The sequence below is a fragment of the Oryctolagus cuniculus genome, chromosome 14 (assembly GCF_051225735.1).
Source record: "Oryctolagus cuniculus isolate XC-2025 breed Fujian yellow rabbit chromosome 14, ASM5122573v1, whole genome shotgun sequence".
Taxonomy (NCBI): domain Eukaryota; kingdom Metazoa; phylum Chordata; class Mammalia; order Lagomorpha; family Leporidae; genus Oryctolagus; species Oryctolagus cuniculus.
In genome coordinates this window covers 18015674-18043229 of record NC_142880.1, presented here as the reverse complement: position 1 = coordinate 18043229, position 27556 = coordinate 18015674, and the positions used below count along the sequence as shown (strand labels likewise).

The 27556-nt window shown below is 44.2% G+C and overlaps 2 protein-coding genes across 3 annotated transcripts in view; one reads left to right on the top strand and one right to left on the bottom strand.

Moving 5' to 3' along the window:
* FAM81B (family with sequence similarity 81 member B) overlaps positions 1-25959 on the bottom strand; it is a 53794-nt gene extending 27835 nt beyond the window's left edge. Inside the window, exons 1-3 of one of the 2 annotated variants that reach the window (XM_008261959.5) lie at positions 25865-25959; positions 22678-22742; positions 4451-4694 (exon numbers count right to left, since the gene is read on the bottom strand). In XM_008261959.5, coding sequence (XP_008260181.3) covers positions 4451-4694; positions 22678-22721 — 288 coding nt within the window. In that variant the 5' untranslated portion in view covers positions 22722-22742; positions 25865-25959. The remainder of the gene's footprint in view (positions 1-4450; positions 4695-22677; positions 22743-25864) is intronic. The other variant, XM_089313040.1, reaches the window with a different exon arrangement.
* Positions 1-27556, top strand: part of MCTP1 (multiple C2 and transmembrane domain containing 1) — a 767919-nt gene that overhangs the window by 23831 nt on the left and 716532 nt on the right. The gene's annotated exons all lie outside the window — the stretch shown is intronic.

The following is a 27556-nucleotide window of genomic DNA, read 5'->3' as shown; positions in this document are numbered from 1 at the left end:
ACCTAAAAATATGGCTCCCTAATTCGGAGTTTCCACTAAATACTACGTGGGCCAAGAAGAATGTGGTGATAGTGCTGAGTGGTCATGGGCTGCCATTTGGTTACCACTGTGGAACAGTTTCTCATACAAAGCCTGCTGCCTCACTGACAGTAGTCAGTGTAGAAAAAGGGATTTTTCAGTATGGCATCAGGCAGGGTCCTCTGTGGATCGATTCAGAATCACCATGAAGCTAATATCAAGAAAAGCGAGCACGAATCAAACTGTTCCATACAGATGGCATGAAATCTGTATCTGAAATCTAAATCATTTGGGATTGCTTAGGAACATGAGAGACTGAGGGCTCCCGTGGGTTCAGGTTTTGTTTTGAGTATTGTTGCTTATGTTTTCAGGACCTTTTGGTGTTTTAGAAGAGTGGTTTTTAAATTTTAAAGGTATCAACTGAAAAAGTGAAAAATGGTATTTATGGTATAAAAACTGAAAACATTCTGCCTATTGAAAACATTATAGTTCCAATGTAATATGATGACTTATAAAATGTGCATTTATTGAGAAAAGTGAGACCATGGAACTTTGGAAAGAAACAAAGTCGTGATGTGGGGAGACATTAAAGTGTGGTTATACTTGACAAAGGGCCTAAAGAATGTTTAAGTTACTTCTTCAAGTTTTCCAAAGAAGGATTTTGTAGGATATGAGTTTTAGGAATTTCAGAGACCCTGTGCAGATCTTGCCCGTGTGTACACTGGCAGGTTGAGAAAATCAAGAGCAAATAAATCCTGATTGAAGAAAATGGCTGCAGTGCCTTTTTGTCAAAGCAGGTGTGTAGGTGCTTTGTTCTCCTTTTGGCTAAAGCATGGTGATGACAGGGAACTTATTCTACTAGGTCCTAAAACATTTCGTAATAGGAAAGCCAGAGATTTGACACCTTCAGGAAAAAAAAAAAGGTGATATCCACATTCTAGCAAATTAGCCAAGGTTAAAACAAGATATCTCAATGCTGGCATAGGCACAGTGAATAAGGCACTCTCATAATGCTAATCAAAGAGTAAATTTGTAAAAACTTTTTTTTTTTTAAAAAGATTTATTTATTTATTTGAGTGGTAGACTTACAGAGAGAGGGAGAGACAAAGAGAAAGGTCTTCTATCTACGATTCAATCCCCAAATGGGTGCAACAGCTGGAGCTGGAGCTGGTCAGGAGCTTCTTCAGGGTCTCCCACATGGATACAGGGGCCCAAGCACTTGGGCCATCATCCACTGCCTTCCCAGGCCACCAGCAGAGAGCTAGATTGGAAGAGGGGCAGCTGGGACACAAACTGGTGCCCATATGGGATGCTGGTGCTGCAGGCAGAGGCTTAGCCTACTGTATCACAGCATCGGCCCCTAAAAACTTTCTTAAAACCAACTTGGCAACATAAATTAAGAGTTTTCAGGGTTTAAAGCCTAGGAATTCTACTTCTAAGGATATGCACTGCAGGTACTGCAGCCACAACTCAAGCATGGACTTAGGTTTCTACACAGAGTGTTCAATAGTAAGAACTGTCAAGCAGATCATGGTATATGAAGCTTACAGAGTTTTTAATGATGCGAAAGACTTTATTTAAAATTATAAATTATGCTTACAAGCATAATCTCAGCCTAGACTATTTGCAAAGACTACAAGGAACTACATCCTTGTGTTTGGGGGTAGAATTATAAGAGATTGTTTTCCCAGGTTTTAAAATTTCAGCCTGAACTTTTGAAATAATTACAACAAACGACTAATGCTTTTATAAATTGAGGGAAGAAAACCTGCACAAGGCAGTGTTATACATAAATTTTTTTAGTTAAAAATTAATCTAATTTAAAAACAATTAGCTGCCTATTTAAAAAAAGAAATGACTTGATTTTAAAAGGGAAGGAGGGACTTAATTGCTATAATTATGGCAGATTAAAAACATTTTTAAAATTCATTTTAAGGACTTGGGTTGAGCTTCAGTTCACATTTGCATCTGTTTTGCTGACCAATTTGCAGGTGGATTGATCCAGTTAATGAATTTAGGTTCTCTTTAATTTTTGTTTTATTTGAGAGAGGGAAAGAGAGAAAGAAGGAGCCAGCCACTGGGTCACTCCCCACCATGTTCTCAACAGCTGGGGCTGGGTGAGCCAGGAGTGGGGGATGCAGCCCAGGTCTCCCACATGAGTGGCAGGTCCCCAACTGCTTGAGCCCCTACCTGCTTCCTCCCAGGGTGTGCCAGCCGCGAGCTAAACGTTACCACGTGCTTCAATACGGAAACAGGTGTCTCCAGCTGTAACTCCACTGCTATACCAAACACCTACCTAGTCCATTTCTCTAGCAAGTGCTTATCACTTTAGAGCCCTAGGTATTTACTGAATGTGGCCTGATGATTTCTCCTTCCTATTGTTTCAACTACAGGATCTATGCTTTTAAAATATTTTTAAATTCTGTTTCCCACACAACCGGAGCAGCTCTCCTCATTTTCCCTCATATGCCAAAGCCTTCACAGGATTGCTAATATTCAGAGATTTTAGAGTTTTGGGAAAATGTTTTGATTTAGCCTTTTTTTTTTCTCAGAGCTGATCTCAGATAATCAATTATTAAAGGAAAAATAAATCTCTTAGCTAGATTCTCACGATGGAGAGACTTTTTCCCCCTTAAGGCCGAGTGTGTTGGAGTGTCTGCTAAGGGGATAATTAAAATGTGTTGAAATGCACATGTCTGAGTGGGCATCTGGATGGGTCTTGACATATTGGGTCAAGTAGGCGTCACTATCCAGAGAAAGATCTAGGATATCTTCAGGGACTTTGGTATTTCTAAGAATGTCATTCTCTTCTCAATTACTAAGGTGTTTGGACCCATAAATTGGAATCTGTAAGGAAAACTTGTTTATCTTGATTTATCCCAAGAATTTTTTTGACGGAAACTATTTTTCCTTTCATACTTTAAAACTATTTATTAATTTACTTATCTATTCAAGTCATATTTACACGATTCTAACCACATACCAGACATGGTTGTTGTCTGGTACAGGATTTAGCTGTGAACAGCACCCCAGCCCTTATAGAGATTATATTTTAGAAGGGGAAATAGACAAATCTGGACCATCGTGGCTTGTGATAAGTGCTGTAGAGAAAAACAGTTTCAGGGAGATTGAAATTGTTGGGTGAGAAAGAGTGGTATTTTAGAGTGCCAGCAGGTATTGGAGCAGAAACTTGAAGGAAATGGAGACTATTTCACAGGTGTATTTAATGGAAAATGCTCTAGCCAGATGAATAACATGTGCAAAGGCCGTGGGGCCAGGGCATGTTTTAAGAGTGTCTGGGGAGCCTGCGCTGTGGTGCAGCGAGTTAATGCCCTGGCCTAAAGCATTAGCATCCCATGTGGGCATCGGTTCGAGACCTAGCTGCTCTGCTTCCAATCCAGCTCTCTGCTATGGCCTGGGAAAGCAGTAGAAGATGGCCCAAGTCCTTGGGTTCCTGCACCCACATGGGAGACCTGGAGGAAGCTCATGGCTTCAGATCAGCACAGTTCTGGTCATTGTGGCCAATTGGGGAGTGAATCAGCAGATGGAAGACCTCTCTCTCTCTCTCTCTGTCTCTCTGTGCCTCTTCTCTCTCTGTGTAACTCTTTCAAGTAAAATAAATAAATCTTTAAAAAAAAGAAAAAATGGCTGCGAGGTCAGTGTGGCTAAAGGGAAGTTGAGAGGGGTAGGGAGAGAGGGATAGAGAGATTGTTGGGGTCAGATTATCACAGGCCTAGGAACCAGCATTGTTGATGCATTATGAAAGCACCCAACTGAGACAATTAATAGAATCTTAGAGATCTAGGGGTCATCACTGTGGCGTAGTGGGTAAAGTTGCTGCCTGCAGTACTAGCATCCCACATGGGCACTGGTTCAAGTCCCGGCTGCTCCACTTCCAATCCAGCACTCAGCTGTGGCCTGGGAAAGCAGAAGAAGATGGCCCAAGTCCTTGGGCCCCTGCACCCACATGGGAGACCTGGAAGAATCTCCTGGCTCTTGGCTTCGAATTGGCCCAGCTCCAGCCATTGTGGCCATTTGGGGAGTGAACCAGCAGATGGAAGAACTCTCTCTCTTCTTCCTCTCTGTAACTCTGACTTTCAAATAATTAATAAAATAAAATATATATTTAAAAAAAGAATCTTAGAATTCTAGACTAAGGTGAGCAACTTAGCTTGATGTTTAAGGTCATGTTATTTAGTTGTCCTTGCTGTCACAAAATAGATGTACAATACGTGCTTTTTGAATATAATGTCTTCTACTTTGGGGCATAAATGGGCAGTCAGAAAATTGAAAAAACTGTCTCCATATGGGGCAGCTAAGTTGTAGTCAGCTGGGTGAAACAATGGCCACACGTTTCTCCAGCTGACAAGTGGCACTGGTGGTGGCCGATCTTTTTCAAGCCAGGAGGCCAACAGAGGGAGAGCAGAATTACCTCAATGTTTTGGCTGAGTTTTTTGACGATGCTGGTGATGGTCTGGATGTGGCTTTCCAGCAACTTCCTGGCAAGCGATTCCTCCTTTTGGAAGCCGTGGGTGCCCTGCAGACAGGCAGAGATGTCCTCTTTGATGCGGAAGGCTTGCTCGAGGAGGAAAGCGATGGTGCGCTCCTGGCTGCTCAACCTGTCTTCCAGCTGGCTGCTCTGGGCGCTTGCAATGATGGGAAGAAAAGCACGCCCCCTGGTCGGGAAGAAGAAACATCACGGTTGTTACAAGGAACCAGGAACCAGACTCGCAGCCGCATGTCTGCTTCATTTTGTCCCCCATGACAGGGTGGTGGGACCACACACACTTGCGTGCATAGAACCTTGGTTTAGGTCTCACTACGAAGCAGATCTAAGTTGTCCCGTGATCTAGTATAATGCCTTTTTTTCCTATTTTCCAAGCAAGAACTGATCAACAGTAGGACATTGGTTGACAGTAGGAATGGGTCAGAGTGAGATGTTGGTCAACAGTAGGAATGGGTCAACAGTAGGACATTGGTCAACAGTAGGAACTGGACAACAGTAGAAATGGGTTAACAGTGGGACATTGGTCAATAGTAGGAATTGGACAACAGTAGAAATGGGTCAACAGTGGGACATTGGTCAAACAGTAGGAATTGGACAACAGTAGGAATAGGTCAATGGTAGGACATTGGTCAACAGTAGAAATGGGTCAACAATGGGACATTGGTCGCAGTAGGAATTGGACAATGGTAGGAAATTCTTAAGCCCAGTTGAGGGTGGTTGGGAGGTGATGAGGGGTTCATGCAGGAATATGCTAGAAGCCTCCTGAGATATATGTCTTCATATCCTCCTTACCCCCAATATAAACAATTCTATTTTAATCTAGAAAAAAAAATCTAGGCTCTTATGTCTGTAAAAACACAAAAGTGACTGTATTAGAGAGTTTCCCATAGCACGTATTTTGGAATAACAGTTGATAAGATAGGCCATTATATTTGATGGTCAAGTACATTTGGAAAACGTGGAACATTCTGTTCTTTTCTCAGAGATTTTCATTGTATGTTATCATATAAATGTCTGCCAGTACTATTCTGATTGTATAGGTGGGAAAACAGTTCATGGAGTAGTTAAATACAGAGCATCCAAGGCACACGTGCTAATGCACTTGCTCCAGGTGCAGGTGACTTGCAAAGCTTTGCCGTGCTCTTATTTCTGACCTCATGCCAGGTCTGACTGTTGTACCTGCTGGTGTGACACTTGTTCACTAGATCTATGGATCAGAGAGTTTGAAATTTCATGGTTGTCCTTGACTTATGAGCCGGTGGAAGGGACTATGGGCTTGCTTTTTTGCATATGAAGAACAGTCCCAAGGTCACAGAGCTGCTGATTTGGCACAGGCAGGATGATACCCACGTGTCCTGCCACCTCCCTGTGATGCCTTGTGTGAGGTGCCTCTGAGTATAGCAGAATGTTGTGTGATGACGACCACTAGAAGGAGAAGTCAGTCTTAAGCAGAGGAGGAGATCTGGCCTTTGTTAAAGCCTTGGAATAAAATGAGGAATAAGACAGACAAAGCTACCACCCTCTAGGAAATAGCTATATCTATATTTGTATGTAGCTGTAGCATACATCTTAAAAAATGACTGTCAGGTTTGCTGGTTCGTAAAAAGCCAAAGCCAAAGAATTCACCCCATTCCTCTTGCAGGAGTAGCAGTAACTGTTTGCTGGGAGCTATTATTTGCTTGGAAGCGAGAATGCCCTGGGGACAGCAGATTTGAGGGGAGAACCTGAACATGAGCATCTTCTGCAGGGCTATATTTAGCTGTGTGCCACAGAAACCCAGAGATGGTGACTTAAACAGGGAGGTTTATTTGGTTATGGAACAACAGGGCTAGAGGTGGATGGTGGGGTGGTGGTGAGCGGTGGGTGGTGGGGAGGGGGACTTGCTGCTGACCAAAGAAAGTTGTGAGCTCTCAGGCTCCTTTGGACTTCCTGGCTCACTCTCAGAGTATGACCTTGAACCTGAATCTCAAGGTTATTGTTCCACTTTGAAGTATTGTGCCCAGATCCCAGGTGGAAAAGACCCGAGGACTCAGCGTACCACGTGTCTCCCGGCTGAGTTTGTCACCGCCCCTCCAGGGTTAACTTGAGAAACAGCTCTCCTGAAAGTCTCCCCCTGCCACTCTGTGAGGGGACCTCCGGCTGAGGTTTTGCATCTTCCATGAGCCTCTGGAAGATTCCTCTAGGCTGCATTTCAAAGTTTTTTTTGCACCAAAATGTTTATGTAGATTCCATTTTTCCATGAACTTTTGGAAGTCCCCTCATATTTCATTAGTAGAAACTGTGCCATATGGTCACCTCTTCTCACTTAAAAGTTTATAAACATTTTAAAAATCTGGGCATGTGGCAGCCTTAAGCCAAATAAGGTCTTTTATTTGCATAGAAGTAGAGGAAATGTGCAGGTACTGGATTGGCTAACAGTGCTGTTTGTGCTGTTTGTCATGTACTTTTTCTCTCTTATCTCCCATTTTATACTAAGCCTTTCTGTCAAAGGAATTTGAGAGACAAGCCATTGGTTTCTTTCCTGTTGCTCACTGGCTGTCTTCCTATAAATGGACAATCAAGTTTCCTTGGGCAAAGCAGAGCTTGGCATTATCGGTACTCTAGTGCTGGATGGGTGCTCCAGAATCAGTGTGTGTGTGTGTGGATGACAAGGGTCTACCTGCCCATCGGAGGTCAACCTAGAGAAGAGAAGAGGGGCTCATGCTCTGCAGGTGAAGACAGTACAGCAACACGTGACTTCTGTTTCCTTTTCTAAAAGGGTGCCTGGGGGCCAGCAGTGGGTTAGCTGCCGCTTGCAACACCAACACCCCATATGAGCACCAGTTCCTTAGTTCCAGCTGCTTGGTTTCTGACCCCCATCCCTGCAGATATGCCTGGAACAGCAGTAAGTACATGGTGGGCTGGGTCCTTGGGCCTCTGCTACCCATGTGGGAGACCCGGATGGAGTTCCAGGCTTCAGTCTGTCCCAGCCCTGGCTGTTGTGGCCATTTGGGGAGTGAACCAGCATATAGAAGACCTTTTTCTCTTGGTTCTCTCGTTCTCTCTCTCTCTTTCAAATAAATAAATCTTTAAAATACTGTCACAAAGAAATGTAATGCAAGCCTTATAATTTAGAAATGTCTAGTAGCCATGTTGTTTTTAAAAAGATAGAATTCATTTTTATAGTTATCCCTAAAATGTCACTGTAGCATGTACTCAACATGAAGTTTATTAAAGGGCTACGTTACAGGTTTCATACCAAATATTTGCCATCACCATGTATTTAACACTGGTAACACCCCTTAATTTGGGCCAGCCACATTTTGCATACTTAGTATCCATATGTGGCCGCTGCCTGTTGTCTCGGACAGCACGGTTGGAACACAAGAGTAGGCAGAAGACATCAGTGAGCAGTGAAAGGTGTTGCTACTCGCCCTTCACCATTCATGTCCTTGAATAATTACAGCTTGTGTGTGTGTGTGTGTGTGTGTGTGTGTGAGTGTGAACACATCACGTAAGCCCGGCCTCGTGGCTGGTATGTTAAATGAGGCACCTGTTAAATCTTCATAATGGTGTTCTGAGGGACCATTACTCTGCCCCATTCTAAAGATGATGAAATTGGAGGCCTAGAGTAATAGAGCAGATAGTCCAAGGTCAGCGCATGAACAAGGCTGGGGCCAGTGCTCACGCCTACACAGTCCGACTCCAGGGCTCTGTCGTGTCGCCCTCAGAGACTGCGTGTCCCTCGCAGTGTAGCAAGCCAAGTTTGCCTGGTGTCGGATCCACACACATTGAATACCTGATCAGTTAGTGTTTGGGGGAAGCCGACAGGACAGCCTGAAGACAAAGACGAACAGAGGAGTTCGACGAACAGAAAGCAAAGTAAATTAGGAAAAAGAAAAAGGTGAGGGCTACTTAGTGTCAGGGCAAAGAATGCGCAGATGCTGACGGCATGGGGAGTATTAGGGTGTAGCTCCCTGGCTTTCGGAGAAACTTCTAAAAGGAGGAAGGTACTCCTGTTGTGCTTTGGTTGTCTGTAGCTTACCTCTCCCCGCCGTGATGATCCGGTTCCCTCAGTGTGCAAGCTCTCCTCTTCCCTGTCTCTCTCCCCTCCTCTCTCTGATTCTGGGTGAAGGCAGCTGCCAGGCGGAGCAGCCCCATGCACACCAACCATGTGAGTGACACGTGGTGGGAGCCAGTCTGCCAGGATGGCTGTAGCGGCAGCCACCACCCTCAATGGAACCCCATGAGCCCCCCTGAGCTGAAAGCACCCCCCTGGGAAGCCACCTCCGGTTCCTGATCCACAGAAGCTGGGCTACCTGCTTGCTGTTTATCCCACTGGGTTTTGGGAGACTTTGCTACATGTCAGTCGATAAGGAACACAGTCATCCAAGTAGAAACGAGGGGCAGGTGTTTGGCGCAGCAGTGGGCAGGCCACTCCGGGCACCTGCAGCCCACATTGGAGTGCTAGGTTGGGGTCCCAACTCTGCTTCCTGCTACTGCTCAGCAGGTGGTGGCTTGAGCACTTGGGTCCTCTCCCGCAGGGCAGCAGCTGACGGCTCAGGAAGTTGAGTCCCTACTATCCCCATAGGAGACTTGGCCTGAGTTTTAATCTCTTGGCTTTGGCCTGGCCCAACCCTGGCATTTGGGGCATGAACCAGAACATGGGAGATTTCTCACTGTCTCTTTGTGTGTGTATTTTCATCTCAGTGTGTATCTATGTTTCTGTTTCTCTGTCACTCTCTGTCTCTCTGCCTTTCACAAAATAAGTAGTGCTAATTAAAGCATTAATTAAATTATAAATTTAAATAATGATTTTATTAAATGATTTAGTAATAAATTAAATACATAGAGGTAATTAAATAAATCAATAGTTTTTTTTCAATGAGCAGTGCTTGAGACCCAGATGTGGTTCTAGACACGTGGGGAGGACAGACATGATGCCAAGAATTGAGACGTTCTAGGGGCTTTTGGAATAGACAGGAAATGGGTCTGGGAGGAGAGTCCAAGGTTCTGATGTAGACTTACTGGATGCTGATGACTTTCGCTAAGACTGAACGTTTTTTTAAAAAATGAGTTTAGGGGAAAGAAAATGAATTTGAGATATTTATAGGCACCCATAGGCCCCTTAGACACTCTGCAACCTGGCTAGACATGGAGACCTGGATGTTACTAGAAAAAGAAATGGCAGGTGAAGTCTTGGGAGAAGTCTGGTGTGTGTGTGTGTGTGTGTTTGTATGTGTGGGCATGTGCAGTAGATGGGGGAACTTAGGAAACTTATAAAGAAAGGAGCAGTACCCCTCCCCACGTGGGTCCCTACCCCACTCTGGACATTGTAAGTATCTGTCGGGGCCCTCACTGTGAGAACTGCTAGGGAGTTCTTGGGGACTCCCATGCAGACTTGGCCCCATGGCAAATGCTGCCATCTCCATGTGCAGGGGGCCCAGAGTCTCTGCAGAGCCCTCGGCCAAGGCTGCCCCTGGCCCTCAGGACACCTCTGCTGGGCTCAGCCTCAGCCTCCTGGGAGGCAGCTTTCGGGGAGGGAGCGAGGTGAGGGTTCGTGTGACTGTGTCAGGGTAAAGTAAGCCTGCGCCAGAGGAACAGGTCAGCTCCTGTGAGACAAAGCCGGAAAGGAAATGAGTTACACAGTTCCTTAGGGTGACAGCTTCGTGGGCTGACTGTAGTTCGGACAGATGCACTGAATTGGCCTGACTTTGGGCTCTCCCGGCAAAAACCTTGGCGGACCTAGATGGAGAAAGTGAGACTGCTATGGAAACCAGGGCAGCAGGGCTGTGTTAAAGGGGTGATCATATGGGATGGCTTCCTGGGTGGTGTGACGTGCCACCAGCTCCCCACAACTCTTCACAGTGCTCCCAGCTGGCAGACCTCAGCTGCTGGTCTTCTCCGAGCCTTGGTGAGGCGTCACCTGACCAAGCCACGCCCACTTCCCCCGGGCATCGCTAGTGGGCGGGTGACACAGACTTGGCTTGCTTACTGGGAGGGCCTTCCTCACTGCAGCACCCTCTGTGGCTCAGCTGATGTCGCTGGTCCTGCATCACGGCTCCCCTGTTCCTCCCAGCTGTTTCCTTCCCTCCCCTCCTGCAGCTCCTGCTCCGGTTCACTCTCTGGTAGACTTCTGTTCCCTAGTCTCTGGCTCAGTGTGTGTTTCCAGGGCGACCCAACCTGGGCCAGGGGACCTGGCTGGCCTGGGGCATAGAGCCAATGTGACACCCGATGGGGTCTGCTCTTGCTTCCTCCAGTGCCTTGGGACCCGCTGCTGCTCCTTGGGTCCCGTTTCAGACCCTGGTCTAGGTGTTGTCTAGATCAGGCAGAGCAGGCAGCCTATGGAGTAAGGACTTGGAACAGGACTGAAAGCGACAAACTCGAGGGACAACTAACTTCCGCCCAGTTCCAGCTCTGAACACCCCAGGGTGGGAAAGCACCTGCCTCCTAACTTGCTCCTTCCTGCTATGAGAACTTATCTTCTGCAGGTTGAGGAGGAAGTTGGCTGTGGGTTTCAGGTACTGAGGGTCACCCCCACCCTCTCCTGAGCTCCCGGGAGCTGAGAGGCACATTTGTCTTTCAAAATCAACCAAGTGGCAAATAAACAATCCACAAATAAACAATCTTCTGACTGAAGAATAGTAAGATACAAAAAGAAACTTTCTAAAAGGCTAATAAGCCAATTAGAAGAAGATAAGGAAGAACACTGGCAAAAAAAACAAACAAACAAAAAAAACGGACGCATAAAAAGTAGCAAGTGCAAATGCTATAAAGAAAGAAAAGACGAGGTAAGAATATGATAGGGGAAAGAGCTGAAGGCTTAATGAGTGGTTTGGAAGACCAGATTCTGGAAACTCACTGGACAGAGGAAGAACAGTCACAGAACTTGGTGATATCAATGTCAGGATTTATAACTCGAGAATTCCCATGTCCAGTGTTCATGTTAACTGCCACGTTCTGCCATCATTGCAAGCAGATGCAGAGGGCAGAATCTCACTCCTGCTACTCATGCCGTGTGTCAGGCTGGCAGCAGAAATGACCCCTCCAAGCGTCCTCAGGCTCCATATCTACTGTGTGTTTAGTTCTGCTTTCCTTTCTTGGTCCTGGTCATCACCATCTCTTCTTTTGCCTCTTAATACAGACCACACCCTCCCTACAGCAGCTGGAGTTGATGGTTCCCAGGGTGTAAACAGTACCCTGGCTTGCTTAGAGCCCTGCTCTGGCCAGGTCAATCTCTGAGCTCTCTAACCTCCTCTCCTCCCACTCCACCCTCCTCCCACTCGGCTGCAACGACCCAAGCCTTCTTCCTCTCCCCCAAAAACACAGAGCTATGTCTGATCTTGAAGAGTTAAAATTGTATATGTGCGGATGTAAAAAGTTAAGCTTACAGGTTTAAACCTTCCTGGTGCAGCTGTGAAAATAAGACAGAGTGAAGTAGCACCTTGACAGTAGGGACTCCATTTTGGAGCACTTGAGACTCCATTCTGAGAAAGCACCCCCCCCCCCCCCCGTGAGACTCTGGTCTGAAACTATGGTTTCAAATAGTCAAACAATAGCAGTACACTATATCACCCTTGGCAGAGCACAAAAACCCCCTAGCATGATTGCTCAAGCTTACAAGCACAAAAAGTTGCCCCTGGGTTACCTGGGTTCATAATGAAGATGTGATTTGTCTGTGCCTTACATCAATGTCAAGTCCTAATTGCTAATTGTAAGATTGTAACTGGTATTGTCAAGATTATGATAAATATTAATTTCACTTAGGTTTTAGGTTATGTTGACCCCAGTAACCATATACTCTCTTTTGATTTTATGTACTCTCTTTTGATCTTAGCAACTGTGTATAGCAACCGTGCATAGCAACCGTGTATTCCCCCCCTTCCCGGTTTTGCGGTTTTTGCCTTTATAAAACCTAACCTTTGGTTATTTGGGGCTGCTCTGCTCTTTTATGATCAGACAGCCCCAGCATGCTGGATAATCAATAAAGCTTCCCCTTGCTGTTTGCATAAGAGACGTGTCTCTTGGTGACGTTTTTCGGGTGGCTGACTCTAACAATCTCAGAGCCCTGGCGCTTGCCTTCCTCCTGCTTGGATTGCTCTTCCCCACAGGTCTCAATCCCAGTGTCCCCTCTTGGGATGAGGCTTCTTCTCCCTCCTTTCCATGGTGATACCCCACTGTGTCTTGTCCCTCGCACCAGTCATTCCTTGGCCTTCTCTTGTTTCTGTGCTCATCTTCTGTCCTCTCTTGCTAGCATGAGAGATCCATGTGCATCGGCAGTTTCCTCCTTGTTCCCCAAGTGTCCCTGACACTGAAGAGAGGTCATGGCATCTCAAGGTGGTTGTGCCAACAAATATTTACCAACTGATTTTTCCAATTTGGCTTTTTTGAAAGCTCAGCTGTTAGAAAATTGGAGGAGAAAAATGGCTTTATAAAGTCACAGGTTGTTGGAACCTTGAGGTTTATAGTTTGTTCTTTGGGGACAAATAAATCAGCCTCACCCTGGCAAGGATCCCACTTTCCTATCAGCGGTACAAGAGAGCCACACAGACGGCTTGGCTAAGGGATTTCATCTACTACTCATTTGGCTCAAAAAGATTCTTCTGGAAAATCACCAAATGGTACCTGGTTTATATAAGACCCATTCTCCTAAAACCTCACTGTGCTGACAGTGCTGGATGGGCATGAGCCAAGAAGAGAAGGGAAGAGGCTGCCAGGCTCTGTTGATGCTGGCACACAGCCTGCAGGTTGGTTCCCTGCTCCTCTGAACTAGGGCATCTTTCTGGCCTCTGGACGATCAGTACTGCTCTCCAGTCCCAGGCCCCATGCAGACATCTGTGAATGATCCTGTGCATCCCCTGGAACTTAGAATTCGTGTATTCTGAGTTGTCTTCAGGGTGCCAGGCACTGCAGGTTACTTCCTGGTACCCATCCGCTTTTACTCTGCCTCAGAGCTTTCTTTTGTGAACTTTCTTCTTATGCACAAGGTTTACTATTAATTGGAGTATAGCTACCAGAGTTATTCAGGCTGAGTGGGGCACTAAGGGTTGCTCTGTTTAGTTCTGTTCGTGTGGTACCTATAAGACAAACTTTCACAAAGTTCATGGGAGACATAATTAAAGATCAGTTTATTTTAGTGCAGAAAGCCTTGAAATCCATGCATATGCTTTTCATTCAATATAATTTCCATAAAGCTTCTTAAGGCTCTTTATATGATTGATTCAATTACAGTTTTTTTGGCACCAAAATAAACTTTAACTCCATGTCTATGAGAGTTTTGAAGTATCCTCACATATAGCTTTGCAGTTTCCATAAAGGAAGAGAGCATTGTTTTCCAGCTGACTTTCCCAATGCAACAACTGATAAACAAACACTTGAATACTTTAATCTTCTAAGAGAAATTCCCAATGGTACCACTGATCAAATCACTAGGTTGCCCAAAAGGCTAAAAACCAAGACCTGGAGCTGTCACAGCAGGTTAAACCACAATCCTGTGCTGGCATCCCATATGAGTGCTGGTTTGAATCCTGGCTGCTCCACTTCCCATCCAGCTCCCAGCCAATACACATGGACAAGCAGCTGAGGATAGCTCAAGGACTTGGGCCCCTGCCACTCATGTGGGAGATCCAGGTGGAGTTCCAAGCTCCTGGATTTGGCCTGACCTAGCCCCTGCTATTGAGGCCATGTGGGTAGTGAACAAGTAGATGAAAAATCTCTTTATCTCTGTCTGTTTCTCCCTGTCTCTGTCTCTCTCTAACTCTGCCTTTCAACTAAATAAATAAATCTTAATACAAAAACTCAAGCTTTCCACTGGGAACAAGCTGCAACTATTTGGACTAAGTAAACCAATACATTTTTAGGACAGAACCCAACTGCTTTATCAGTAGTGTTATACCAGTGAGACCTCTATCTAAATTTAACTGTGGGAGAAAAGAGATAACAGAATATTCCAGACTAGTCCAGATGGAGTTCCTAACCACAGGAGGAAGAATTCCTAGGAGGCCTTTCAGAGAGAGATTTAGGCTTCTCAGAGACCATCGGTTGTGTCGCTGACAGCTGCATCGGAACAGATTTTCCACAAACTCTGAGTTCTCTGCGCCGCTTGGCGTGAGGTGCAGCAGCTGGGCGGGTGCTGGCAGCTCCCTCAGTACAGGGAGCCTCGCACTTCTCTGCCTGTTCTGTTCTTGTGAATCGCGCGCTAAATTTACTTGGGAGATTCTGATAGCCAATTTGGCAACCTGCAATACTCAGAGACAAAGATGCCGAAATGGAAGCCCACTTCCAGGACAAGCGAGCATCCCTGAAGAATGTTGTTTGCCTTCTTAGGAGATCCATTGGGTGACCGGTTACCTTCTGAGTGCTGACTCCTGCAGAGCCATATAGAGCGAGATTTTAGAGAATATTTTGAAGTTGCCCAAAAATAATCTGTGAGCGTGAGGGGGGAGTGATGAAACAGAAAAAAAAAAAACAATTTGCTGTGGTTTCTCCACTGACTATTTATAACCGCAGATGGGGCTGGTGGCTGTTCAAGCCTCCAGAGCTGAGTGTGGCCAGTGCAAAAGGCTCTGGGGAGCGAGCAAGGCAGCTCATGCTTCGGTGGGCAAGGGCCAGGGAAATGCAGACCAAGGCCAATGGGGATGGAAAAGAGAGGACTCCAGACAGTGCCACAGACGAGAGGGGGTGGGGCTGGGGGAGAGGGAGACTGGTTCTGAATCCTGTCCAGAGAAGAGCTATGCACGCTAGGCGGCGCACGTCTCATGTGCAATGGCATTTTCAGTCAAGTTGTAAAGGTTCCAGGCATGGGCCCTGCGTGAATGAGGGCAGGGTGGGTGACTGGGGCACATGTGTGGGTTAAATGTATGGAAGTGCAGCAGCAGCACATTGCTCTGATGTGGACTGGAGTTCCCACGGCATTGGTAGCCATCTTGAGCCCTTCCCCATATTGCCTGGTTCCTCTGGGGGCCCAGATGGTGGGTTTTCCTGTGAGTCTCCTGGAGAAAGAACACTAGGAGCCAGAAAACCTGGATCAAGTTCTGTCTGTGCCACTTCCTGTCTTTCAAAAAAATTTTGAGAGGAGGACAGAGTGAGTGAGAGAGCAAGTGAAGGTCCATTTGCTGGTTCCTTCCCCAGATACTTAGCATGGTTAGGGCTTGGACAAGGACGAAGCCTGGATCCGAGATATTAATCCTGAAGGGCAGGAATTCAACTACTTGAATCGCGGCTGCTGCCTCCCAGGGTCTGCTTTGGTGGGAAGCTGAAGTCAGGAGTTAGAGCCAGGAATCAAGTCCACACAGTCCGACGTGGGAGGCTGAGTCTCCATCCCTAGGCCAACTCCTACTTATTACATTTGCCCAGATCAAGTCTCCTCTGTCTCATGGAGAGAATGGCTCCTGCCATACTCAATGGGCAGAGGGAATCATTTAAGATAGGCTGACATTTTTTTTTTTCAGACAGGCAGAGTGGACAGTGAGAGAGACAGGGAGAAAGGTCTTCCTTTACTGTTGGTTCACCCTCCAATGGCCACTGCGGACATCACACCACACTGATCCAAAGCCAGGAGCCAGGTGCTTCTCCTGGTCTCCCATGCGGGTGCAGGGCCCAAGGACTTGGGCCATCCTCCACTGCACTCCTGGGCCACAGCAGAGAGCTGGACTGGAAGAGGAGCAACCAGGACAGAATCTGGCACCCCGACCGGGACTAGAACCCAGGGTGCTGGCGCCGCAGGTGGAGGATTAGCCTATTGAGCCATGGCGCCAGCCATAGGCTGACATCTTGAAGCCCAGCACCTGAGAATGTGAGCTTATTTGCAAATAGAGTCATTGCAGATGTAAACACCGAAGATGAGATCGTACTGGAGTAGGATGGGCCCCTAATCCTATAATTGGCATCCACTTGAGGACAGAGGCCCAGGGAGAACATGAGGAGGGAGGCAGAGATTGGAATGAGGCATGTGTAAGCCAAGGAATGCCAAGGGCTGACAGAGGTCACCTGTAGAGCCAGAGAGAGAGAGAGCGAGACAGACAGACAGACATAGACATGGATCAGATGCTCCTGCGAGCTCTCAGAAGGAGTCAATCCTGGGGATACCTTGACTTTGGAATTCTAATCTCCGGTTTTTGTGAGACAATGGATTTCTGTTGTTTTAGGCCACCTAGTTTGTGATATTGTGTTATGGCAGTCCTGGAAATTAACAGAGATGGTAAATTTTTTGAGGGATGTTTACATTTCGGAAGAAATGTAGAAATTTATTATAACGTGATTTTATTTCTGTATAGTGCTCAGAGTCAACACATCACTCTCATAAACATGATTTCCTTCTCATGATATCTTGTGGCATATGTCAAAATTTTTTCCAGTTTAGGAAAATTGGAGATTTTTATTAACTCAACTAGGCTGCACGTTAATGTCCATCTTCTCTTTCTCCTGTATCACAGCATCATTGTTTAGGCCAGTTAGTGGCCCTTCCTTTTGTATTTGCATGTACTCAGAGGGGTAAGATGTGTTATTCTCCTGCTTCTTTAAAAATGTTGATTTGTTTAGGAGAGAGACAACTAGCTCCCGTCTGTTGGTCTACTCTTCAATGCCACAATAGCTGGGTCTGGGCCAGGCTGAAGCCAGGAGCAGGGATCTCAATGCAGGCCACCACCTGCTGCCTCCCAGGGTCTGCATTAACAGGAAGCTGGAGTCAGGAATGGAGCTGGGACCTGAACTCAGGCACTCTGATGAGAGACGTGGGTAACCTGCTCCTTGTCTTAAACATTGGGCCAAACACCCAATCCTCCTGCCTCTTGGTATGTGGCATGCTTCCAACACCATGTGATCTTTCACCCTTGTCACCTTTTCTTGCTTGCTCACGTCTCTCTGTGGAGGTCTCAGTTCCCCTCTGTGTCTAAGGACCTATGGAGTGCAGAGGTCCCTCTATGTGTAGGGAACTGAAAGACAGGGTTCTTACAATTGAGAGAGGCTCAAGTGTGACAAGCATCAAGGGCCCGTGGGGTGGGGAGAGATCAAGTATCAAGGGGGCAGCTCCTGCTCAGACTAATTTGAGGGGTCACTGTGGATAACGACGGTTCCTGCAGCCTTGACCATCACAGGTAGGAGAAGACAAAAGAGAATAAAAGAATACACTGGCCGGCGCCGCGGCTCACTAGGTTAATCCTCCGCCTTGCAGCGCCGGCACACCGGGTTCTAGTCCTGGTCAGGGCGCCAGATTCTGTCCCGGTTGCCCCTCTTCCAGGCCAGCTCTCTGCTGTGGCCAGGGAGTGCAGTGGAGGATGGCCCAAGTCCTTGGGTCCTGCACCCCATGGGAGACCAGGAGAAGCACCTGGCTCCTGCCATCGGATCAGCGCGATGCGCCAGCCGCAGTGCGCCGGCCACGGTGGCCATTGGAGGGTGAACCAATGGCAAAGGAAGACCTTTCTCTCTGTCTCTCTCTCTCACTGTCCACTCTGCCTGTCAAAAAAAAAATAAAAAATTTAAAAATTTAAAAAAAAGAATACACTGTGCTGATGGCAATGCCGTCCATGAACTGTCCTGTCCATGAACGCTGTCTGCCTCTCCCGTGTGTTGCCACGTGAAGCATCTGTCTTCATCAGCTAGCCACCGAAGTGAGGCATCACAGCAACACCAAGTCTGCCACGGGGCTCAGAAAAGCCTTGGGACAAGTACTTGTCGCACCTGAAGGCCATCTTCTCACAGGGCGAAATCACAGGTCATTTATTATTTTGTCTGTTTGGCTTGTTGAACGTTTTCCATACCCAAATTGCAAATACTATTGTTGGGCTCTTAGCCAGACCCTCATCTTTCCAGAATATATACCTGAGAGAAGTCTGGAGATAGCTATGTGCTTGAATAGCTCTTTAACACGAAACAACATCCTTTCCCTGGTTTCCTTTTTGTTCAAGAAATGTAGAATTTCCCACACGGGCAGGAGACTGTCAGAGTTCACTCTATCCAGAGAGTTCCAAATCACAGCTGAGATACTGTCATCATTCGAGTTTGTCCTTCCTCCTGTTTCCTCCAGCCATCCTTGCGCCCTTTCTGTTCCAGCCACACCACAGGAGTGTTCCTGCCTCAGAAGCTGGGCTCTCCTCCCCGCCATGTCCCCAGAGCCAAAGCCCTCATTTGCTGACCTTTGTTTGGATGCCAAGCGTCTAACAATGCATCGCTCCTTCCTGTTAGAGTGGAAGCGTCATGAGGGCAGGGATCTTTGTGTCATTCACTGAAGACTCTCCCATGTGCCTAGCATGGGGGCCGGCACATGGCAGATGCTTAGCAAATATTTGTTATAAATATTGGCAATTGCCAGCTTTTGAAAACCAAAGAATGTTAGGGGCGAAGAAACCTCAGCAATATTTGATTGTGTGCTAAGATGTTACACCCCTCCCCCAACTCAGGAGAGTTAATTAAAGAAAAAGAAAAATAGACATGTGGGCAGAATTAATTTTTCAATCAAAATAAAGTCCCACGGAGTGAAATGATGCATGTTCTTAAATCTTCACCCCCTGCTTTATTATACAGGAGAATGTTGATGAGAGACCGTGGGCAGAGCTGAGAGTAGTGGCAAGTGGAGGCAACTGTAAGGGCATGGACAGGACTTGGTTTCCCAAATGTGCAGATATTCAAACTCCAAAGTTAGGTGAGCAGTTAATGGATTAATGCTAATGGTCAATGAATTAAGGTGGATACTTGATCTAATTATACAGGCTAGGAGGTGAGGCCAGTGGGAGGTCTCCAGGTCATTGGGGTTTGCCCTTGAAAGGCAGTTCTCAGAGAGCGTTGGTTATTTAAGCTGAGTGCGCCCTGGTTTCTTTGCTTCCTGACCATTCCTTTTCAAGTGTTTGGCCATGCGCAGCCTCCACCAAACTCCAAATAAATGGGGCTGCCCCACCTTGAACCCTGAACCTCTAGACTATAAGCCAGGCTATACCTTTTCCTTCCCAAGAAGTAACAAAAATTAATACAGCAACATTCTAATTTGCATCCTGGAAATGAAATCCAGGTCTTACCTTCAACAGACAACCCTTGGGACTCAGACTTCTCATCCCTGATCACTTGAAACCCCCACCCCATTTTATAGAGGATCCAGAGAGATTGACCAGGAAAGAGAAGAAATTTTCTTTTTCTCAAGGTCAGTGCCACAGTGCAGTAGCATCAGACTGAAGAGTAGATGGAAGGCGTCCTAGCCTCCATTAGTGCCTTCCATCAGGGGAAGAAAAGGAACAAGTGAAAAAGCCTTTGATTTTCTATTCAATTAAGTTAAAAGGAGCATGGGCTCTGCTGATGTAAAATCAGCAGACGTCAATTCATCTGCTCATTGTGCATCAATGAACAAATGCAGAAATCAGAATTGATTGCCTTTAGTATAATGTCACCGTAACTGCCCTATCAATGGATGCAAGCATTTGGCCATCCTTGCCCTGTTCATTACAAACATGATTTAACATGTAACGGACACTGATATGCATGTATGTGACTCCAGAAAGTGCCCTGTAAACGCATGCTGTGTGCCTGCCTTTTTAACATGGATATTTCTAGCCCAGCTTTTCCACAGGACTGGTATTACCTCTTTTATTGCTGGAATTTTATCCTTTGTTGTTAGTATTACCTGTAAATATGGATATATATATATATATGTGTGTGATATTATATATGTATATGTGTGTATTATATATTATATATGTTATATATTATATGTTATATATAATTATATAATATATATTATATATGTATATGTGTGATATTATATATATATATTATCACACACATATACTCAAGGGTATTTCAAAAAGGCCATTAAAATGGAATTAAAAGTTAAGTTTATTTTGGTACAAAATTTTTGAAACCCATGGGTAATTTATTCATCATAAGCGTTGTCCATGAACCTTTGGAAGTACCCACATATGTTTCAAGGCTGAACCTCTAAGAATGTATGATATATATTCAGGTAGTTTAATGAGTTGGTAATGGCTTTTACTTGTCTAAGTACTCTGCTTGCATATCAATAAGTCTGTTGCTTCCCAAGGAACAAACTAAACTATTTAAACAATAGTTACTTTAAAAACTATTATTCTTTATTTTGGGGGGGTTAAATATGTCAGTTGCATTGATGACTCTAATGCCCAAATGCCGTTTTGCTTTTCCAATTAGTCAGCTACCCATAAGTCTACTGCTTTAAGAAGAGCTCTGATGATTCAGTTGTTTGATAACCATTAAATCTGTCAACCTCAGTTCATCAAGCAGCCATACACCATGCATTAAGGCAATGACCATGACAGGCCACTGTGGGGACTTCAAAAAGCACACAGCCATACAATCTCCGCTTCTGGGGAGCTTACAGCCAGTTGTGGGAGATAAGAGAGAAGACACTGAAAGAGAATTATCTGAATAGACAATTCCAGATGCATGATTTAGACAGCAAAAGAAGAGTTATGGAAGAGATCAAGGTAGAAATGAATGCTGGGGCCAGATAACCTTCATCATGTATTTGTCTTAAATCCTGGACTCTTTCTACCCTTGGTCTTTTTTAGTTTCTCTAGAATCCAAGAAATCTAAAAAAACTTGGATTTCTTAAATTTGTTCCTATGTTCCCAGAATTTGTTCTGGTCTTCCAGACTGCAGATCATAGCCTCAGCTAAACAGAGCCAGCGTGGGTTCATATTGGAAATTGACAGATCAGAAGATTAATTTATTTTTCTGTTTGTCATATAAAATCATGTAGGAGCAGGTTTTTTCCTCCTTTATGGCTAATGTGGCCATTTATAATTATTTTTGTGCATTGGGTTGTATTCATTGTCCTTGAGAAAAAATTTCATGTGTTCAATTGTATTATTTTCTAAATAGTAAAAATCCTTTTTGTGGATTGGTTCTAATGATACTTGGTTCCTTTTTTCACCTAAACTATAGACTTAGTCACATAAGCAATTATAAGTTATATGGAACATGAAAAGAGGGGCCAAAATACTGGGGTTGAACTATTTGGATTGTAATAAGTTTCACTGCCTAAGGAACAGGGGGATTCTTAATTGTGCCAATATTATAATAAAAAATAAGAATTTAAAATGTTATCTTAATTGTTAAAGATAAGCATTAAAATCAGTCTAGTATTTATTTTCTGCATATTAACTCATTTATTTGGTCATCTTGTTTTCTCTGGTCATGATGTGCATCTTAGAGCCTGGATTATTTAAAAGCTGCTGTAGATCCTACAGAGCTCCTGGTCTAACCTCTTCATTTTGTAAACAAAAAACCTAAAGCCCAGAGGCATTGTGGGCTAAAATCAATCATCCTAGAAGCACAATGGCAAACTAGACTTCTAGAGTCTTCTGCACAGTGTACATACGCAAATGATTCAGTGTCCAGAGTTGACCTTTTTTGTAGACCCTACCTGCATGAGCTCCAGGTGTGGCAGCAGAAACAAAATTATCTGATTCTTAATATATGTTTCAAATTCTGATTTTTAAAATTATAAAATATTCAGATTTCATTGGCTTCTTTGAAAAATCAGTTATATTTGATGTTTATTGTAAGTTATTCATTGCCTATGTTGTATTATTTTGCTTATAAATCTATAGAAACCACCTACAGAGGTTATGCCTTAGTCACTTTTCATCACTGTAACAAATTCTTGAGAGCAGCTACTCATGAAGGAAGAGGATTTATTTCAGCTTGTGATTTTGGAGGTTCGCAGTCAAAGATCAGGTGGCCCCATTGCTGCAGGTGTGTGATGAGGGCAGTGGACGATGGGATGCAAAAGAAGAGTCAAGGAGGATGCCTGTGCTCCCTTCCCAGGGCCTCACTTCATGAAGCTCCTGGGGTTTGATCATGTGGGCTCCACCCCAGCAACTTAAGTCCAATCTATTCAATTGTCAAAGGCCCCATCTTCAGACATCACAGTTGTATTAAATCTCCACACTTAATCCATTAACCATTAAGATCAAACCCATAACACCCCAGCGAAGACCCAGAGTACAGCAGCTTATTAAAGGCAAAGGCAGTAAAATCTTGCTGTGTCAGAATGGAAGAGGTTAGAGAGGCCATCCTTCTGACATGGCTGTCTCTTCTGAAAACAGAGACCTAGTTTAGAGAACCTCCAAAGTCTCCTGCAGGCACTTCAATCTCTGAATAATTAGGCACAGTGAACTGCTAGAACAAGTTGTAATTTACAGACTTACTTGTCAACATATTCAACTAGATCTGTAGAGCTCTTGGTTGACATTTTGGTTGGAGATAATCTTACCTAAAACAAAGGTCATGGATTTAAAATATATCATCTCCTACTAGACAGGCTACTCTTACCCATTTTATCCTTTTTATGTTTCGATTTTGAACAAAATAGATGCCATAGATCATGGAACATCAGCCCTGTTAATCTTGCACAGACCTCATTTGTATTGCTAAAGAATAAAACTAAAATTAAATTCTGGTGAACTACTGCAAAGCTGCATTTTATAGACTTGGTAGCACAGTCAGGAAAAACTTTTCGGAAAACTCAAAGTCATTATTATTCCTAGAAAATGAATAAATAAAATAGTCGATGATTATTGATGGAGGTATTAAAGAAGTCCTCAGAGAATGAGTTACTCTTGACATGCTGATTTCTCAGGGGAGTTAGATAATTTTCAAAAATGAAGCCCAAAACTAGGAAACTAGTCTAAGTAATTTTATTTTCTAAGAAATCTGGATGTCAGGTTATTGAAATCAATGAGAAATAAAAGCACAAAGTATAGCTTTATACACGAATTACTAGTATTAAGCATAGGTGGCCACCTAAACACTTAACTGACAATATTTAATTCAATAAAATGATACTACTAGAAAGTTCTATCTAAATGCAAATTAATAATTGGGCAACATTTCTATAAGGAGAGGGTATCGAATGTATTTGACATTTTCCCTCTGCTGAAAATGTTTTAAACTCTAATATTCTTTCAGTTTTTAAATTTAAAAAGTAGGACACCCATTTATGTTAATTTTGGTTAATTTTAATAGCCTATCCCTGAACTGAATTCAACAGGAAGACTATAAGTGATATGTCCCCTCAGTTCAGAAAATTAAACCAAATAAATTCCTAGCATTTTTTTCTTGGTTTATATTATTCATTATAATATGGGCAGAATATATGAAGAGATACACAGATATCATTCCTTTTGCAAATGTCTGATGAACAAATACTTTTTAATTTATGGCCAAGGCTCCTGCCATCGGATCAGGGCGGTGCGCCGGCGGCAGCGCACCAGCCACGGCAGCCATTGGAAGGTGAACCAACAGCAAAGGAAGACCTTTCTCTCTCTCTCTCTCTCTCTCTCTCACTGTCCACTCTGCCTGTCAAAAAATAAAATTAATTAATTAATTAATTAATTTATGGCCAAGGAACTTAGTTGGAAACTTCCCTCTTAAATAAAAAAACATCCAACTTGATGAGCCTGTTATCAAGGGAGCAAATAAAGTTCTAGACTCAGGTGCTCTGACCTCACCTGGCAGGATTAAGGCTGCGCAGGATGGAGCCCTGGAGTCTCCAGGTACTGCCTCAGCCCTCTCCCCATTCTGATGCCCCTGAGCCCCGCCTTCCCCTAGAGAATGGCCCTTACTGATCTGCTGGGCACTCAGGTGCCCATGTGGTGATGGCCACCGCAGGTCCCCAGAGGACTTGACCGGACTTCTGCTCTGGGGCCTGTCTTCACTCCTGCTCCCTGCTGGACCAGTGCTGGGCCCTGAGTGTCCCCCTGCTTCCAGCCAGCGCTTTCATTCCCAGCTCTTCACTGCTCCCTGGCCCGTGGGAGTCTGTCTTAGGCATTTCTCAAAGAACGGCTGGCTCTTTACCTTATGTGGTTGGCACCCACCGTCCCTCTGAAGGTATTCGTAGATTAAGTCTTATTTGTCTTATTTGAAAGACTACAAATGCCATCCCTTTAAAAACCTACCCAGCACACACACTTTTTAAGTGACAGGTTAAGCATAAGGATGAAAATCTAGAAAAATTTGTAAAAATACAAAAAATAACATACAAGAGCAAAACTCTCACTTGAAATTCTACTACCTCGAGCTGTTAACATTATAGTGTAATTTCCTTTTTAATGCATTTTTATGTATAGAAGAGAATATTTAAATTTTTATATTTTTACAAGTTAACATAGAAGTCAGTTCTGTTATATCTCATATGTACAGGCTAAGATGTAATTATATGTACAACTTGTTTCATAGTCAAATAACTTGATGGTTATTGGGAGGAGTTTTTTACATGTGTCAGTTTTTACATGTTTCATAATACTTTCACATGTTGTAAACCCTTATAGCTTTATGGACTGCAACACATTTTATGTATTACATGATTTCATTCTTTTAATGGCACTAAGGTGGGCATCATTATGAGAGTACTTCAAAATTTTGTGGAAAAATGAAATTAAAAGATAAGTCTATTTGGGTGCAGAAATTTTGAAATCCACGTATAGTTCCTTTCATAATATGAATTATTCATATTTCATAATATGCATTATTCCATGAGCTTTTGGAAGACGGCTCATATGTATGAATTTTTTTGTACCAAAATAAACTTTTAATTCCATTTTCCAGGAGCTTTTTACTACCCCTTTATTTTCACATTATGGATGACATTATAAACTTTAAGTAACTGAAATTCTCCCTTATCCCAGAAACAATTTAAGATGGTTATTTTTGTAGGGGAAGAACTTGAGGATCAGAGAAGGTAATGGGCTTGCTATAGATCATGTAGATGATAAAACAGGAATCTGTGGATTGAGCTCTTCCTACCCGCTAAGCACTTTACCTAAGCGACTCATTCAAATCTCTCAGCAACTTTGTATGATAGTTCTAATTAACCAGTTTTATGGAAGAGGTACCAGAGAGGCTAAGCAATTGTCCAAAGCCCCAGGACTAGTGTGTGGGACACTCAGTAGATAACTCAGAAACAAGGCTGGCTTTCTAGTGCTCTTTTCATGACAAGAGGCTGCGTCCACACATTGGGTGTTTTGAGAATTACAAAACAACATCTGAAAACACTGCTTGCTTTGAATGCTCTTTTTAAAGTTCATGAGAAAGGTATGACAAGTGCTGATGCAGTATTAGCTATTCTTTCTCATGTTACAACCAGCGGATGGAAGACCTTTCTCTCTGTCTCTACCTCTTGGTAACTCTGTATTTCAAATAAATAAATCTTTAAAAAAAAAAAAAGTCAATTTGTGCTGTTACCAGCTACTTGGTCCTGGCAGAGCAGACGGGATGTGTTAAGAGTCAAAGCAAAGACCATTCTGCCAAGACTTCTTGAAACTGCCTAAGCAACCCTAAGTGTTAAGGAAGCTGAGCAAAAATTCTGTATTTGATATGAATATCTAGTATACTTGCTTTCTTTTCTTGGTCGGCAGCTGAGCCAGGAGCGGGGCCATCGGGTTCATCAGGCTGCGGCTGTTCCTGGGCAGTCTGGAAGACGCTTTTGTTTGCATCTGTATCTAGGCAACCAGAATGCTGAGTCAGATTAGGAACTCTGGCCAATGAATTTTTGCCGTGGCAATTTTTTTTTTTTTTAAGTTGACAGCAGTTTAATCGACAGAACCTAAAGGGAAGTTTCTAATTTGTTTTACTTTTGCCCTTTTCTCTCTCCTACTCCAAATCTCTCCCCCAGGGACCCAATACTTGTACAATCAGATAGAAGACCATATTCTAGCAGGGACTAATACAACATGGGAACTTTTGGGAGCAGAATTATGGCATAGTGGGTTAAGCTGCCAGCTGTGAGGTGCCTTTATGGGCACCTTTTGGTGTCCTGGGTACTCTACTTCTGGTCCTGCTCACTGCTAATCAACCTGAGAAATAAATAAAAGATGGTTCTACATGGGAGACCCAGGAAACTCTTGCCTTCAGCCTGGCCCAACCCTGGCTGGTGTGGCCATTTGGGGAGTGAACCAGCAGATAAAAGATCTCTCTATATCTCCCCACCACTCCAACTCTGCCTTTCAAATAAATAAATAAATATTTTTTTAAAAAATGACAGGAGCTTTGTTGAGGTCTAATAACTCTAAAATTATAGGGAATGATCCTCAGGCTACTGCCCCATGCCACCTGAGCATCTTCATTATGTTTATTTGCACTAAGAAATACAGGGTGAAGCTGGCCTTGTGATGCAACAGGTTAAACCACCACTTGGAACACTGCATTCCCATATGGGAGATCCAGTTCAAGAGCTGGCTGCTCCACCTCCAATCAAGTTCCCTGCTAATGCACCTGGGTAGGCAACAGATGATGGCCCAAGTACTTGGGCCCCCTTACCCATGTGGGAGACCAAGAGGGAGTTCCTGGCCCTTGCTATTGGCCCAGCCATTGGTGCCATTTGGGGAATAAACTAGCAGATGGAAGATTTCTCTTTCTCACTCACTCACTCTCTCTCTCTCTCTCTCTCACTCTTTCCCCCTCTCTTTCTCTCTCCCTCTTTATGTCATTCTTCCTTTCAAACAAATAAAATAAATTTTAAAAAGAGATAGAGTTATGATCATGAAGTGAGACCTTGAGCTGTTCAGGGAATGAATACCTGAGCTCATGACCTTGATTTCTCAGCTCTATTTTTTGTTGGTTTGATATTTCTATTTTGTTCCCCTCCCCTTTCTCAGAAAGTCAAAGTACTACAGAATCTTGGTTGTGTTCTAGCAAAAGTCTTCACGTCTCTGGGCAACTCCCTAAAAGTGACTCGGTGGCATTGTGACTGCAGGAAGCATCTGTGATGTCAACGGACTTGGCCCGCATGTTCTAAGTCTTTGGTTGCTGGGACTTAGGCACATCCAGGATTTTCCTTAATGCTCCTTTTCATAAAAATCTCTAGGTCCTCGCTCCTTTAACTCACTGGGTGGGAAGTAGCTCTTATGAAATGGTTGTTTCACACCTTTCCCCTGATTTCCTCTTCCTGGGTGTATAAAAGGACAGTTTCCATCAAATTAGACAACAAAAGCATGACATGCTACAGCACACCGTAGAAATTCCCCAGGGACACTAGTTGAGGAAGCCAACTGTTCTGGCCCCTCGGGGAATCCCACAAATAATGCAGCA